Source organism: Haliotis cracherodii, unplaced genomic scaffold, assembly GCF_022045235.1.
Source record: "Haliotis cracherodii isolate W230 unplaced genomic scaffold, xgHalCrac1.p SCAF_1, whole genome shotgun sequence".
NCBI lineage: Eukaryota > Metazoa > Mollusca > Gastropoda > Lepetellida > Haliotidae > Haliotis > Haliotis cracherodii.
Genome location: NW_027266264.1, coordinates 70,490,993 through 70,509,879, shown reverse-complemented (window position 1 = coordinate 70,509,879; position 18,887 = coordinate 70,490,993). Strand labels below are relative to the sequence as shown.

General features: G+C 38.5%; 1 protein-coding gene across 1 annotated transcript; it reads right to left on the bottom strand.

Moving 5' to 3' along the window:
- Nucleotides 1–98: 98 nt before the first annotated feature.
- LOC139466672 (protein ABHD13-like) lies at nt 99–13,341 on the bottom strand. The gene is made up of 7 exons (XM_071248327.1): nt 13,022–13,341; nt 9,526–9,748; nt 8,615–8,715; nt 7,517–7,770; nt 3,264–3,368; nt 2,295–2,402; nt 99–952 (listed from the first exon to the last, which is right to left on the bottom strand). The coding sequence occupies exons 1-7, from the start codon at nt 13,245–13,247 to the stop codon at nt 878–880; spliced, it is 1,092 nt and encodes a 363-aa protein (XP_071104428.1). The 5' UTR covers nt 13,248–13,341; the 3' UTR covers nt 99–877.
- Nucleotides 13,342–18,887: the final 5,546 nt, after the last annotated feature.

Below are 18,887 nucleotides of genomic sequence, written 5' to 3'. Positions count from 1 at the left end.
CAACATTTAATTCAAGTATTAGATGTTAAAACTTATTTGCCCATTGAACATCCAAGCACGACTTAACATGCCTTCCTTGACCTTGACCTTGACAGAAGCAAATCCTACCCAGACCCTGCTACTAGGACTCCAGTTATTGTGATCTTAAACTGTACAGAATACAGAATTCAAATGGCCATGTTTCTCAATGATCCAAGACAAATCCAAATTTGTAAGTTTTTTCTCCAATAGTAAAGTTGTACTATTGATAAAATATTTGTGGACTGGTTACATTAAAATTGTGATGTTTACCCTTGACATGCTTCAATAAAAGTGACCTTGACCTTTAATGGCAAACAATCATATGCCAGAAAAAATCCGAATAAAGAACTAGGTGATTAATGTAAAGATTAATGTATTGTGAACATGTTTGCGAAAATGGACAGTCAATTGACTCACAACCCCATTTCTGATAGCTGTCATAGCGGCCATTTTGAATGGCCAAAAGAATATTAGTAAAATACCCCCAACCACATCCCGTGTCACAGCAGCTGATGTCCCACCTGTAGGAGAAACAAGTACACAAATACCAGAAAAAGAGGATACAAAAACACCAGATACTCCCGAGTGGTCTGCTACACAGCTGTCCTAGCTGCCTTAACCTGTTCCCTCACACCGAGCACTGGCAGATACAGGAGATCCAGAGGGGAGATGCAGTGGGGCGCACACACCCCACTTGTCAGACACCTCACATGTTAACTGCACTCTCGACAACTTAAGTACAGTGAGCATACACCCACCCTATCCCCATTTCAAAATCCTGTAATCCTGTACGCCTCTGCCGAGATATTCATGGTTGAAAGTTGTCCTCCTTATTTACATTACAATGAGCCATACATCAGACATTCTTCACTCCCTTCTCCATATGAACTGCTATGCTGTGGCCGGAGTCGTGTGTTGGACGCTCGCACACCTGAAACAGATTTCTGGACTTCACCACACGAAGTTGACGAGATACCCAACAGTGGCAGCATGGCCATACCAATCATCATTGTATTTGTTTAATTTTCATAAAATGCATTTCATTAAATTGACCTTATCTGACATGGCCTGACATGAATTCCCTTGTTCTCTGAAGTTTTTGTTGGTTAAATTTTGGTAGGTGATATGTGAGAAAAAAATTAAATAACTAAAACACATTTTAGGTTAGGCTAAAAAAAATAATAGTCACTGCCCGCATCATCATAGAGTCCACTGCATGTTTCATTTTTATTTCCATTTTCCCCAAAATAAAAAAATCCTAAGACTTAAAAACAATGTGATCCCATATAGCACACAGTTACTTCCCTTTATATGTAGGACTGCTTTCAAGCGCATCTTGTGCTATTGTCATTGCGGCAATAGGCGTTTGTATGCTTGTTTATGTAGAGAGGCCCCTTCCCAGGTTGATGGTACACAACTGTTTATTTGGTTACATACTAGTTTGAACAAGCAAAAAACAAAAAACAAACACCCGCCCTCTCGCACTATATTTTGAAAAGTCATTGCCAGAGAACAAATTCTTTTATTTTTTTAAGCCTTATATGTTTGTTCTTCAAAAGGTTCCCTGAATATGTTGCTATGTGTGCAGTGTTATTTAAGTTTTCCTCCTTTTTTACCCTATTGTAAATAGACTGCAGTTTATTCTGTCATATAAGAAAGCTCCACGATAAATGGCAAAGAACAATGAACGAAGCATGTCAAAGTGGTAGTCTTAACTGTTCTGTTTTGTTTGTTTGTTTTTTGTTTAATGCCACACTGATATTGCAGCTATCCGGCGGTCTGTAAATAATCGAGTCTGGACCAGACAATCCAGTGATTAATATCATGAGCATCGATCCACGCAATTGGGATCGATGACATGCATCAACCAAGTCAGCGAGCCTGACCACCCGATCCCGTTAGTCACCTTTTACAACAAGCATAGTCACCTTTTACGGCAAGCATGGGTTGCTGAAGACCTATTCTACCCCGGAATCTTTACGGGTCCTTAACTGTTCTGTATAAACATATGATGACAATGTATGATTTATCTTCCAGCAGTATACTTTTTATCAATTTGATATGCAATTCACATATCAAGACAACAGTCTTTCACTTTAGTGAGAGAGAGTGTTTCACACCGTTTTGAAAAGCATTTAATTTGCATCAGCAGGTGTCAGCTAAATGTGGAAAGCCTGAAGTGATGCGAGTACTCGACATTTACCACTTTGGTGAAACACATAGGTATGGTGATGACAAACAAAAGATGATTCAGTGGATCATTCAAGCCTTACCTCCTTGAGAAAGCTGTGCCAGGCTTCATAGTAGCCCGGACTCATCCAGGTCTCGTTGTGAGACCCCCCCGGGAACCGACTGATTCTCTTCAGAGGGCTGCTTGAACTCTGACAAACACATCACAGACACATAGACATAGGACATGTTAAGAGATGAGCAACTTCTTTCAATCATCCAATGTTTCAAATTGTTCTGTAAACAGATTTTTTGACGACTCAATTCCCACATTACTTGATGTACCTTAACTACTGGTTGGTTGGTTGCTTGGTTGTTGTTTAACAGCCGCACTCAGCAATATTCCAGCTATATGACGGGGGTCTCAAAATATTCGAGTGTGGACCAGACAATCCTGTGCTTGACATCATGAGCATCGATCCACGCAATTGGGATACTATGACATGCATCTACCAAGTCAGCGAGTCTGACCACCTGATTCCGTTAGTCGCCTCTTACGACAAGCATAGTCGCCTTTTACATATGAATAAGTAGTCATTTTACATCTCATTTTCCCAGATGACTAGTGACGGTGTCTAACCCTGGTAATATTTCCTGCTAGTGAGTGAGTATGGTTTTACGCCGCTTTTAGAAATATTCCAGCAATATCACGGCGGAGGACACCTGATATGGGCTTCATACAATGTACCCATGTCAGGAATCGAGCCCAGGTCTTTGGCTTGACGAGCAAACGCTTTAACCACTAGGCTTCCCGACCGTCCCTATTGGCTGTTAAATTCCACACTCAGCCATTGTCAAGGTACATGATGGTGGCCTGTAAATAATCATGTCTGGATCAGACAATCCAGTGACTGATATTGTGATCAGTACTAGCACTGGGAGCAGTACTAATCTGGAAGTTGAAATACATTTTTGTTCTCCGATCACCTAAATTGAATTTTAGGCCAGAATGTTTGTCAACCAACCAATAAGAATTGTTAGTCTGAGGTGATGGACATAGCATCTGCTCCTACCTCGAACAGATCCGTCATCATCCGCGGAGGAATCAGCTGGTCTCCGAGACCAGAGAGGAAAAGGACAGGAAGACATAATTTGTCAAGCCGCTTCTTGGACGGGTACTGAAACAGTGTATAACATGGTACAAGATACAAGATACAAAGAGGCTTTGAGAGCAGTCAAAACAACATCACTAATTACTTGCTCACCTCTACAGTCAAACATACATCAAACATATAGTAGGGACATCACTCATAAACAAAAGAGCAGAATAAAACATTACCAAATACAATCCTGCTAGCAAAATATATCTCAGGGACCCACATAATATTGTTAAACCATTGGGTATTTACTCATGTGTTATCATTCACATTGGGTATATACTCGTGTTATCATTCACGTTTGGTATATACTCATTTTATCGTTCACAGTGGGTATTTACTCATGTTATCATTCACATTGGGTATTTACTTGTGTTATCATTCACATTGGGTATTTACTCGTGTTATAATTCACATTGGGTATTTACTCATGTTATCATTCACATTGGGTATTTACTCGTGTTATCATTCAAATTGGGTATTTACTCATGTGTTATCATTCACATTTGATATTTACTCATGTTATTCACATTGGGTATTTACTTATGTTATCATTCACATTGGGTATTTACTCGTGTTATCATTCAAATTGGGTATTTACTCATGTGTTATCACTCCCATTTGGTATCTACTCATGTTATTCACATTGGGTATTTACTTATGTTATCATTCACATTGGGTATTTACTCATGTGTTATCATTCAAATTGGGTATTTACTCATGTGTTATCACTCCCATTGGGTATTTACTCATGTTATTCACATTGGGTATTTACTCATGTGTTATCACCCACATTGGGTATTTACTCATGTGTTAACACTCACATTGGGTATTTACTCATGTGTTATCATTCACATTGGGTATTTACTCATGTTATCATTCACATTGAGTATTTACTCGTGTTATCACTCACATTGGGTATTTACTCATGTGTTATCACTCACATTGGGTATTTACTCATGTTATCATTCACATTGGGTATTTACTCATGTGTTATCACTCACATTGGGTATTTACTCATGTTATTCACATTGGGTATTTACTCATGTGTTATCACTCACATTGGGTATTTACTCATGTGTTATCACTCACATTGGGTATTAACTCATGTTATTCACATTGGGTATTTACTCATGTGTTATCACCCACATTGGGTATTTACTCATGTGTTATCACTCACATTGGGTATACACCATGTTATTCACATTGTGTATTTACTCATGTGTTATCACTCACATTAGGTATTTACTTATGTTATCATTCACATTGGGTATTTACTCATGTTATCATTCACATTGGGTATCTACTCGTGTTATCATTCAAATTGGGTATTTACTCATGTGTTATCACTCCCATTTGGTATTTACTCATGTTATTCACATTGGGTATTTACTAATGTTATCATTCACATTGAGTATTTACTCGTGTTATCACTCACATTAGGTATTTACTTATGTTATCATTCACATTGGGTATTTACTCATGTTATCATTCAAATTGAGTATTTACTCATGTGTTATCACTCCCATTTGGTATTTACTCATGTTATTCACATTGGGTATTTACTCATGTTATCATTCACATTGAGTATTTACTCGTGTTATCACTCACATTAGGTATTTACTTATGTTATCATTCACATTGGGTATTTACTCATGTTATCATTCACATTGGGTATTTACTCATGTGTTATCATTCACATTGAGTATTTACTTGTGCTATCACCCACATTTGGTATTTACTCATGTGTTATCACTCACATTGGGTATTTACTCATGTGTTATCACTCACATTGGGTATTAACTCATGTTATTCACATTGGGTATTTACTCATGTGTTATCACCCACATTGGGCATTTACTCATGTGTTATCACTCACATTGGGTATTAACTCATGTTATCCGCATTGGGTATTTACTCATGTGTTATCACTCACATTGGGTATTAACTCATGTGTTATCACTCACATTGGGTATTAACTCATGTTATTCACATTGGGTATTTACTCATGTGTTATCACCCACATTGGGTATTTACTCATGTGTTATCACTCACATTGGGTATTAACTCATGTTATTCACATTGGGTATTTACTCATGTGTTATCACTCACATTGGGTATTAACTCATGTGTTATCACTCACATTGGGTATTAACTCATGTTATTCACATTGGGTATTTACTCATGTGTTATCACCCACATTGGGTATTTACTCATGTGTTATCACTCACATTGGGTATTAACTCATGTTATTCACATTGGGTATTTACTCATGTGTTATCACCCACATTGGGTATTAACTCATGTGTTATCACTCACATTGGGTATTGACAGGTTTCTTTGAGTATTCAATACATACTGAACTAATTAAGTTAGGGATCATGAATAATACTGGGCATATTTTTATGAAACTGCATGCTCAGTCTTCACTACAAAAGAATATCCCCCAAAATATTTATGATCTCTGACTTTTTGTTTCAGTATATCTTCTTAAACCAGATGACATATTAAAATTATGCTGTTTCAGGTAACTTCTAATTTTCTTGTGTTCATATGCTGCCCTAAGTGTGTCACATGTTGAAGAAGTTTACAATAGCGATACGTCAGTTACAATAATCCACACATTGCCCTTCTAAGCATTCTTCACTGCAGTAAAACTTATGTAGAGGTGATGCTTGCATTCGATCAGTAAATATAAGATAGCTATGCAGTAAATCACAAAGAACAATGAAGTGTGGTTTATTTCACATGTTCTATCATGACGTCATTTCTGGAGATTCGAATATGCGCTTGCAACTTGATGACGTCATATATTGGACGTTGTTATTTTTGAGAGGGAAGTGTCCAGTAAGTTGTTGCCCATACGTGTAGTTGGGTAACACAGATAACGTGATTGCCAAACAATCACATCTTAAAGCAATGGAGATATGACAATCGGTATTGAGAGAAAAGGTACAGGTAATCAACGAAAGGATTGTGAAAATATGCGGGAAATACCAACTGTACATAAAATGGACTTGTCCGACATTGTGAGTACATTTCTATTGAGGGAGTCATCCTTATTTAATTATGGGTAACTATTTTTAAAGCGTGCACATTTTATCAGTATCCTTTAAGAGACTGTACATAATGTTGATATCCTTTTTCTTATCTTATATAAGAAATAAATGACTCGTGGTCGTTGTTTATAGTTCAATAAAACACTGCAGGGAGAATAAACCACTCAATGGATGCAACCCTCATGGCTTACTCTCCCCGCAGTTTTTTATTGTATGATAAACAACGACAATGAGTCATTTATTTCTCAAATAAAGATGTGAAAAGATATTCTGGTATGCAAGCTGAAAAGGCTACACTGGACAATTACGCAGTGTGTGGTAATACTTTGGGGTTTTGAAAGTTTTCATGTGTTCAAGTTTCAACATTGTGTTATGCTGATTTATTTGGAGTATTTAAGGCAAATACACAGCTTATCTTGACCTCTGACATCTTCCGACCCGTGAAGATCCAGGGTAGAATAGGTCTTCAGCAACCCATGCTTGCCGTAAAAGGTGACTATGCTGGTCGTAAAAGGTGACTAACGGGATCGGGTGGTCAGGCTCGCTGACTTGATTGATGCAGTCATCGATCCCAATTGCGTGGATCGATGTTCATGATATCAATCACTGGATTGTTTGGTCCAGACTCGATTATTTACAGACCTTCGTCATATAGCTGGAATATTGCTGAGTGCGGCGTAAAACAACAAAACAATCTGACATCTTCCATGATGTCATGCACATTGAACCTTAACAATAATCATTTCACCTTTAGATGAATACTTGGTATCATCAATATTTGATAGTGATTCATAAACACATGCGTAAATTACAGTCAGAAATTTGGAATCATACAATCTATTCTGCTTTTAATAGAAATTTCTAATGATTATGGAAATGTTTTTGTCGCTTATATTTATACAGTGAAAGCCATGTTCAACGAATGAAGAACCCCAAAGTAAAACAGGAACACCATTACCATGACAACAAAACACAATAGCAACAACAGTATTATACTGGTAAAGTCGGTCAAAAACATTCCCCAGTAATATGAAAAACTGGATTCATCATTTAACAGGTCAATTAATTCAACCTTTCTTTTAGCATTTCTCTTTATTTTAAGGCACTCACCTGATTTTTGAAACACCATGATGGCAAATAATCCAAAATTTTGAAATTAAATAAAACTCTTGCTATATCTGGCAGTGAGGTGAAGGTATTCTCCACTATCAGGCCAGCAACACAGCTGCTGTAGGATGGCTTGGAAACAAGGTTTATTGCAACAGCTCCGCCTAAGGAACGTCCAAATATGAATATTTTCCGTTTATTTATATCGCTCCTGTTGAGGATGAAGTCGACTGCTGCCTCTGCATCATCATACATTCCTGAAAAGATAGTGAGACGATGATGACAAGATAGTGAGACGATGATGCCAAGAGAGTTAACAATGATGACAAGATAGTGAGACAATGATGCCAAGAGAGTTACACAAAGATGCTGAGAGAGTTACACAATGATGCCAAGAGTTACACAATGATGCCAAGAGTGTTACACAATGACGACAAAGATCGTGAGACGATGATGACAAGATAGTGAGACGATGATGACAAGAGAGTTAACAATGATGACAAGATAGTGAGACAATGATGCCAAGAGAGTTACACAAAGATGCTGAGAGTTACACAATGATGCCAAGAGTTACACAATGATGCCAAAGATCGTGAGACGATGATGACAAGATAGTGAGACGATGATGACAAGATAGTGAGACAATGATGCCATGAGAGTTACACAAAGATGCTGAGAGAGTTACACAATGATGCCAAGAGAGTTACACAATGATGCCAAGAGAGTTACACAATGATGACAAGATAGTGAGACAATGATGCCAAGAGAGGTACACAAGGATGACGAGAGAGTTACACAATGATGCTGAGATAGTGGAGGTTAACAACAAGAGTGTTACACAATGATGACGAGAGAGTTACACAATGATGCCAAGACAGTTACACAAAGATGCTGAGATAGTGGAGGTTGACAACAAGAGTGTTACACAATGATGACGAGATAGTGAGATGAATCTACAGCCACATTTTACACTACACTGCATGAAGGACGATAGGCCTGTTCAGAAAGGAAGTTATGACAGCGATCAAATGTATGTTGGTGCTAGGATCGGTTATCAGCACATTTGAGTCTGGTGTTGACCTGATGACAGGTTCTACCTACCATGTTCAGAGGGTGATCCATCACTTTTTCCATATCCCCGATACTCCACCATAACAACATTGCATTTACACGCTGAATACAGACCAAGGATGTTCATCAACCTGAAACCCACAACAATAGATTATCTTCACTCAATCCATCACAACAGTAGATTATCTTCACTCATTCCATCACAACAATAGATTATCTTCACTCATTCCATCACAACAGTAGATTATCTTCACTCAATCCATCACAACAGCAGATTATCTTCACTCAATCCATCACAACAGTAGATTATCTTCACTCAATCCATCACAACAGCAGATTATCTTCACTCAATCCATCACAACAGTAGATTATCTTCACTCAATCCATCACAACAGCAGATTATCTTCACTCATTCCATCACAACAGCAGATTATCTTCACTCAATCCATCACAACAGTAGATTATCTTCACTCAATCCATCACAACAGCAGATTATCTTCACTCATTCCATCACAATAGATTATCTTCACTCAATCCATCACAACAATAGACTATCTTTACTCAATCCATGATTCTCTGATTCATAATGAACAAAGTAACCAAGCCTGGCCATCCAATCCATTAGTCTCCTTTCACTACAAGGACAGGTACTGTCACTTATTCTAACACAGAATCTCCACCATGTCCACAGGGTTTGCCGACCAATGACTAAATACTGGGCACCGTTCAACAAAGCGATCTTAGCACTAAGACGACCGTAAGTCCCACACTTTAACATAGACTTATGACAATCGTAGCGCTCTGATCGCTTTGTGGAACGGACGCCAGGACAGGCAAATGAGTGGGGTATGATGACAATCAGGCAAGTAAACATTTCTAAAACTCTAATTTAGCTTATGAATGGCAAGAATACTCTTTATCAATAAATGTGCTACAATCACCTATGTCCAATATTCCCTGCATTTCCATGGAAGAAAACAACAGTTGGCACATCAAGGTGGGATTGCTTCACCAGCACCACGTTGATCTGTGTGCCATCTCGGGTCTTCACAAAATGATTCTCATACGGTAGATGGAGTATCCCAGGCAGCTCGACGTACATCCGGGAGTGGGGAGGCTGGTCCGGGTGGTACAGAAGCATGTCCTGAGCATTGTAGAACAACCCTGAAATCAACAGTAGGAAGAAACGTACGGCTCGACGTACAACCGGGAGTGGGGAGGCTGGTCCGGGTAAAACAGAAGCATTTCCTGAGCATTATGTGACAACCTACATTTAGGACATACCTTTTTTACAGATTTTTTGCCTAAAATTGGGCCAAAAAAATTAAAAAGAAAAAGTTAAATACGGCTTGTTTTGGGAAAAGATGGTGCACAGATACCAGATTTACAAGAATGGCAAGGCTAAAATGATCCACTGATGGTTCTCTCTACGGTACAACACATACCAGCATCCATGCTTATTTAAAATGCATCGTCAGTGATCATTTCATAACTTGTTTTAACTTTAGATGGTTGACAAACCAATCTCATCAAAATCAGATCTTAGTTCACGCTACCGCTAAACAAAGATCTCAAGACATCTCATTATGGGTCACGTCAGAACGACCTTTCATCCGACCAATCAGAGCATCGCTTACCAGATCAGGAAAGCAATAGTTGGTATGCATTTTCTAATCATGCAGCCTCAAAATGGTTAACATGGGGAATTCCGAACAACAGATGGGATAAATAGCCCTCGGAAAGTACTGCCAAACAATCTTATCCATCTATTAGACATTCCAGAATGTTCTTCTGTTCAGTTTTCAAAATCTGAATCAATATTTTTCAAAGGTAGTCTGAGTGGAAGTCGCCAGTTTGTAACTAGTGGCGTTAAGTTCAAGAAAGCTGCTTTCTAATTGGCTGATGTCGACTTCTTGTTAGTCATTTCAGTGGTCGGTCAAAGTTCTAGAAAGGTCATTTTGATGTGACCCATAATGGAATGTCCTCTGATCTTTGTTTAGCAGTAGCGAGCACTAAGATCTGATTTTAATGTACTAGACCGAACAAAATGTTACTAGACTCAGTCTTTGGACTAGTATCTAATGTTTCAGAGTGAGTATATAAAGCTGCATGGTTAGAAACTGAAGTAACATTTAAGTGTTACCAAGTACATAACAGCAAATCATGAAATGGCTACCTGCTTGAACGAGGTGAAATGGGATTTAACATCTATTTTGAGTTATGTCACTTAAATAGCGATGTGCACCCTTTCATGGCTACTTGTACCGGCACTTATCCTGACTATCGGTATTACTGAATTTATACTGCTATCCCACTGAGTAACCATGCCACAGTTTAACACAGTTACCTTATTCAGACAAAGTATACTGACTCCAAGCCGACCAATCCATTAACATCTATTCGTATGACATGCCAGGGATGAAACCACTGACCTTCTGCTCTCCGGTCAGACACTCTATCCACTAGAGCATGGCCAGAGAGGAAGTCTCCTGGATGCACTAAATGAGGTGTGAATACACACGTTACACATTTGGACCTTTTCACTGACTGAGAAATGTAAAATATACAAATTTGTTTACTTAGAACGAAAGGCATCGGCATGATCATGCTTATGAATACACAATGCCATTTAGAAAGTGGTCAAATGTAACTAAAGTTACATGGGAGCCGTGCCAATTTACACTTGTCAGGGGGGTACTCAAAGTATGTGATCGAGACTACCAATTGTCAGACTTTCATTTTTTGTGGAAGCCTCGGTGGCTCAGTGGGTAAGATCGCTGACTTTGTGTGCTGGCGATTAGGTGCCTCACCCTGGCAGGTGTGGGTTCGAATCCCGGACGGGACTCAACCCAAAAAAGTACTAGAATCTGTACTTTACTAAGAAAGTGTTATCCCAAATATAACTTTAGTTACATGATCATGCTTATGATAACATTATCTATATTTATCATGTTTATTAATAAAGATTTACCATTGGAAAAGCATGGCCTCTCAAAGTGATCTGACTTTCTCATTTTGCTTTCATTTTAGGACAATTAGACACAGCGTTATTAGAGACCTGGCTGGTATAAGGGACCCAGCATGCATTAGAACAGTTCATATAGATGTGATCGATCGGCAGCCATTTTTTATGAATCGATATGTAGGCATGTATTCTTACGTTTTTTTTGTGAAAAGGCTTAATATATTTGAAAGTGGTTTCCGTAGCAAAATGGAAACCTCTTTTTAACCAATCAGAATCAAGCATACATCAATGTCATGGTAGAATCGGATACAATTGCTTGACTTTGTGTGAAGAGTGCTGTTTTAGGATTGGACGTGATACCCCAGTGAAATGCTCACCCATCACTGATCTTGCTTGACCCTATCATGTTACTATCTTCAGGGTTTCATATGATCATTATGATGCATGACGTACGTTTGGGCCCAAAAATACTTCAATATGAATCATAGATGCAACTCATAAGAAAATGTATTATTATTGTTATTGATAAGGGATTTTGTGCAACATATTACAGTCAAGAGATCACAATGTCAAAGTGAATAATATGCTGACAATATGATATTCAAAACATCAGTCTGTATGGCAGTAGTTATACAAATTATGACTGGGACCGGTAACTCGGGTACTCAAGTCAGGTGGGTACTGTGTGACCCGGGTACCCACAGGACAACCTGGACCTGAGGTTAGTCACGTGATTATATTGACTAATGGCAAAAATTATCTAGAACTCTATGGTTATACTATAAGTGACAATTGTTCACATTTCTTTCTATGCACACGTTCCTTCTGACTTTATATGTTTGCATAAAGATAAAACTTCAGTCAACTTCAGTGTATGCATGACCAGATCGGTTTATACGTCTATCTAAATATACTTTGACAGGAGTATGGTGAAACGTTTCCCAATCAGACATTTTGTACCCATCTCTTGAGACCTACAGCGGGTACCTGGGTAGGGTCGGGTTATAGGGGGTGGGTACCCGGGTAGTAAATTTGGACTCGTCCAGGCCCTAATACATATTACATTTTTCATACACTCTGGTATCATATATTGTAAAGAGTGGTTGTTGATCAGAAACGGGACACAGTGGCTAAGGATAGAATTGGGGGTAACATACCCTACCCCTAATACAACGGATCGAGCAAAATCAATGAAACAAGAACCACAACCGGCAGCTTAATGGAAATTCGTGATGGGATCTGACAGTTAAGACATGACCGGCATATGTTGGTACCTACATGTGTGCCCTGTAATCTTTAGTCTGGCCACTGTATTTTCTCACAATGACAAAGCATTGAATTGTAATAGCGCATCCTATAGCTGCTAGTTTAGGGGCGAAATGGACGAGAAGCATATTGTCATGATTGTATCAATACTGTCAAACCATAGTGTAAAATCCCTACAAAAACAGAAAATAAACAATCCCGTTTACCTAAAAGTGCTATGACAAGAAGAAATGAGGCCAGCATTCCCCCTTCAAACCAAAACACCAGAAGGATAATTAGAAGCGCTGTACTGCAGAGCTTCCAAAATCTGGTCATAACAGCCAAAACAAGTCGGCTTATCAACTCGATCATGGCAAACCCTGCTCCAACTCGTCTCTTCTTCGTCTCCGCCATTTCCACGGTTTCTTTTTTATCTAACTCGGAGTCACTCATAGCCCAAATTAACCATTGGTAAATCAGTATAGTTATAGGATTTGTGCAACAGATATGGAGCAAAATGTATACATTCGGAAACAAACACTAGGAGGCAGACATGTTGAATTGGAAATGTAAAGCTGTCTCTTTGAGTGCATACGAAACTAGGCATATCGGAAGACATCAAGTTTCGTTTAATTCTTATAAAATTGAAAAAAGTTATTTAATTATTTATCAGTACGACCTCATAGCTTTTCATTTTCTGTTAAATGTGTTGGTTTCGTAAATAGGGCACGGCGGTGCACTTGCAATAATGTACTGTAAGTATATTATCCGGCCGGACGTTATAACATCAGACATACGCGGATCGAGAGAGGGGTGCAGGGATGCAGGATTTTCCATGCATGCCTTAGACTATGTCATAATCAATTTATGATTACGTTTCATCTTTAATTTCAAGATTCTTTTAAGGCATGTGATGTTGGATAAAGTGAGCATGTCAGAAAACTCAACAGGGTAACACCAAAACCTGCATTGTCACTCGAAAATGTTTGTATTTTTTCAAAAAGGTGTAAAAGATTTAGCCAACCCCGAGATAGTAAAGAGGAGCCTTGTGCTAACAGAGTATAGACGGAGGAACTAGAAATATGTCAAATTTAGCATAGATTGTTTCTGTGTGTTTCGTAAACTGAAATATAAATTTGTCTATTTCCCACTGTCACATATTCTTTTTGTACCCCGACGGATACATCGTAATGAAAAAAATGGCAGAAACATTTTGTACCGTCGTTATCTAACCCTTGTGTTCACCATGTTTTCAGAACTTTGGAATAAAAACATTTTGGGGGGTGAAGAATCTGTTTCTGAAATAAAAGCGACAAAATCCTTTTCACATTCATAACAAATTTCTACCAAAAAACACAGAGTCGATTGTACGATTTCGACTCTATCATGGGTATGTGTTTATAGATCACTATCAAATAGTGTTCGCGAAAAGGGGAGCGTATCCTGCCGCACCTATGGCATCCGTCACAATATTATATAGGTTAGGTGAGGTGAAATTGGGTTTAACGTCGCGCCCAAGATTATTGCACTTATATAGCGACGTGCATGTACGTATGTGTGTTTGTGTTGCTGCTTGTACTAGTCGGGACTGATGCCGATTTATAGTGCAAGCCCATTGAGATACCATGCCGCAGTTTAACATGAATACCCCACTCAGACACAGTATAATGACTCCGAGCCGACCAGTCCTTGTTTTACCCCCTTAATGTCTAGCGCCAGGCAGGGTAACAACAAGTACCATCTTTTAACGTCTTTTGGTATGACGCGGCCGGGGATCGAACCCTGGAGCTTCCGCTCTCCGGGCGGACGCTCTACCACTAGACCACGGAGGTGGTACAATATTATATAGACCAGACACATGTAGTAGATGATACAGACAGTAATGTTGATGCACATGCGATAGGCTGCCCAGAATAGATCTGAAAAATGAAGTAGAAACTGAAAAATATGCAACTGTCTAACTTCATATAAATTTTATCAATAATCTGATGCAGGTGCATGTTATATGGTGCAGGTGCGAATTCACATACATGTAGTTGGAAAACCTGACTCATGTCATACCTATATAAAAGGTAAGATATGACAGCTTGCACTTAGGCTAGGTTAGACTTTTAAGACGATTAAGTCTTTGATAGGCATTTGGAAGAACATGAATACAGAACACTTTTATGGATAACAACTTCTTTTTATTCTTTGTAACGACGTTTTAGGGATACTTCTTGCCCCTCGAATACTGAGTTTGTTTGTTACAATTTCGGCTGACTTGTCCCTCTTTGAGACTCATATGTGTGTGTGAGTAGGGTACACATATCTATTGTGAGTTTTAGTTTTGATAAACTTTCTCTTTTGTTTTGATAGGATTTCTAATTTCGCATTGATATGAATTCATATCATATTTTTTATAAATTTATAGATTTTCTTTGGCTGCTCTTTTTTATACGTTATACTGAACAGAGTTACTCAGGAATAGAGTTACTTTGGCCTTCGCTATTGCATCTTTTGGATTCAGGAGATCTACGACTGATATGGGATAGAACTGCAGTTCTTGTTTTAACCGAGCCCGGGCTGGGGCATGGTCTTGACATTCCAGTAACAAGTAGTATTCACGTTGGTTGCTAGATGGGTATACCTTGTCACAGTGCTTCCTGTGACCGAGTCTGAGGTGGAAGATGACTATTTTAACGTTCATTTCATTTGAGTGTGAATATGGCTTTTAGTCCATGCAGTTCGAATTCTGAATAACCATCTGACAAATCTTGCGTTCGCATCGGGGTTGCCATTTTTGGGCTATGAAGGCGATACAACCGATGGCAGCCATTGTGGAATGATGAAATCAGATCATTTGCTCTCTGCTTGAAGTTTTGGACAACCGCCCAAAAGTGCCCACGTCAGATATTCTTTCTAGTCAGCTTATAACAGAGTTGAGGATTTTACAATCTCAGTTCGATCGAGCAAAAGATGTGCATGTATATTTTGTTCGGTTTTCATTTGTTCATATGGATGTTCACTAATTTCCCCAACCGTGACTGAGAATGGGCCGTGTGGACTGAATAAAGAACAGTGTTAGTTGACATGGGACCGGTGAAGACCCGGGGTAGAATAGGTCATCAGCAACCTATGCTTGTCTTTAGAGGCGACTAACGGGATCGGGTGGTCAGGCTCGCTGACTTGGTTGATGCATGTCATCGTGTTCCAATTGCGTAGATCGATGCTCATGATGTAAATCACTGGATTGTCTGGTCCAGACTCAATTATTTACAGACCGCCGTCATATCGCTGGAATATTGCTGAGTGCGACGTTAAACAGCAAACAAACAAACAAACAAACAAATCATTTTCGGGGAATCGATAAAAGTAGTTTTCTCTGAGTGTAAAAGTTGTTGTGTGTTTTCTTATTTCATAAGCAATATAAATGTTTACTTGAATTATACAATGTTTCAATTCAAAACATACTTACATTGCTGTCTCTTGAAGCAGCGTTTAATGGGTTAATTCTTAAGACGTTTTTTTTGCACATATCAAAAATAATTATGTATTAGCAGCAAACTTAACTTCTACCGTTACTTTGCAAAATACCTCATTTTGAATGGTCGGTCAGCGGTTTCAAATAAAAAAATATATCTCTAGTTGAATAAAAGCGTCAAAACCATTTACATAATGACAAGAAACCTCTTCTACAGAGTCCATTGTACGATTCTATATGTATCATAATCACGTGTTTATGAATCACTGTGAAATAGTGATGATACCAGATCAATCCTGATCAATCGGTGGCACCCGTCACAATACGTGCAAAGGCATGTCAATTGTTCACCTGAAAATATGGCGGATATACCGCTTAAACATTCCACAGAAGCGCATATTGTGTTGTGTGCTGTGTGCTGCGCTAACGTACTAGCCTATCTGTTATTCACTGATAAGTTGCCTCGCTGTGTTATTCACTTACTCACTTGTGTTACTCACTCATTGCTTCACTAATTTTGTTACTCATCTACTCCTTGCCTACGTTATTCTTGTACTCACTGAGTATGTTAATCACGTACTCACTGCCGTATTGACATTGTTATTCACTTACTGCCTCACTGAATGTGTTAATCACTTACTGCCTCACTGAATGTGTTATTCAAGTACATATAGCCTTAGTGAATGTATTATTCATTTACTGCCTCACTAAATGTGCTATTCATTTACTGCCTCACTAAATGTGCTATTCACTTACTGCCTCACTAAATGTGCTATTCATTTACTGCCTCACTAAATGTAATAGCCTTTTACTACCTCACTGAGTGTTCTATTCACTTACACTCTGCCTTGCTGCCTGTGTTATTCACTGCCTCATTGAATGTGTTTTTCACTTACTGCCTCACTGAATGTGTTATTCACTTACTGCCTCACTAAATGTGCTATTCATTTACTGCCTAACTGAATGTGTTATTCACTTACACTCTGCCTTGCTGCCTGTGTTATTCACTGCATCATTGAATGGGTTTTTCACTTACTGCCTCAATGAATGTATTATTCACTTACACACTGCCTCATTGAATGTGCTATTCACTTACTGCCTTACTGAATGTTTTATTCACTTACACACTGCCTCAATGAATGTGTTATTCACTTACTGTTTTACTGAATGTGTTATTCACTTACTGCCTCACTGAATGTATTAATCATTTACTGCCTCACTAAATGTGCTATTCACTTACTGCCTCACTAAATGTGCTATTCACTTACTGCCTCACTAAATGTGCTATTCATTTACTGCCTCACTAAATGTAATAGCCTTTTACTACCTCACTGAGTGTTCTATTCACTTACACTCTGCCTTGCTGCCTGTGTTATTCACTGCCTCATTGAATGTGTTTTTCACTTACTGCCTCACTGAATGTGTTATTCACTTACTGCCTCACTAAATGTGCTATTCATTTACTGCCTAACTGAATGTGTTATTCACTTACACTCTGCCTTGCTGCCTGTGTTATTCACTGCATCATTGAATGGGTTTTTCACTTACTGCCTCAATGAATGTATTATTCACTTACACACTGCCTCATTGAATGTGCTATTCACTTACTGCCTTACTGAATGTTTTATTCACTTACACACTGCCTCAATGAATGTGTTATTCACTTACTGTTTTACTGAATGTGTTATTCACTTACTGCCTTACTGAATGTATTATTCATTTACTGCCTCACTAAATGTGCTATTCATTTACTACCTCACTGAATGTTCAATTCTCTTACTGCCTTACTGAATGTGTTATTCACTTATTGCCTTACTGAATGTATTATTCACTTACACTCTGCCTTGGTGCCTGTGTTATTCACTGCCTCATTGAATGTGTTTTTCACTTACTGCCTCACTGAATGTGTTATTCACTTACAGCCTCACTAAATGTGCCATTCATTTACTGCCTAACAATGCGTTATTCACTTACACACTGCCTCATTGAATGTGCTATTCACTTACTGCCTCACTGAATGTGTTATTCACTTACTGCCTTACTGAATGTATTATTCATTTACTGCCTCACTAAATGTGCTATTCATATACTGCCTCACTGAATGTTCAATTCACTTACTGCCTTACTGAATGTATTATTCACTTACACTCTGCCTTGCTGCCTGTGTTATTCACCGCCTCATTGAATGTGTTTTTCACTTACTGCCTCACTGAATGTGTTATTCACTTACACACTGCCTCAATGAATGTGTTATTCACTTACTGCCTTAATGAATGTGTTATTCACTTACACACTGCCTTATTGCCTGTATTATTCACTGCCTCCCTGAATGTGTTATTCACTTACTGCCTCGCCGAATAAACTATTTATTTACTGCCTCATTGAATGTGTTTTTCACTTACAGCCTCAATGAATGTGTTATTCACTTAATGCCTCACTGAATGTGTTATTTACTTACACTCGGCCTCCCTGAATGTGTTACTCACTTACTGCCTAACTAAATGTGTTATTCACTTACTGCCTAACTAACTAAATGTGTTATTCACTTACTGCCTTACTGAATGTGTTATTCACTTACTTACTGCCACACTAAATGTGTTTTTCACTTACTGCCTCACTGAATGTGTTAG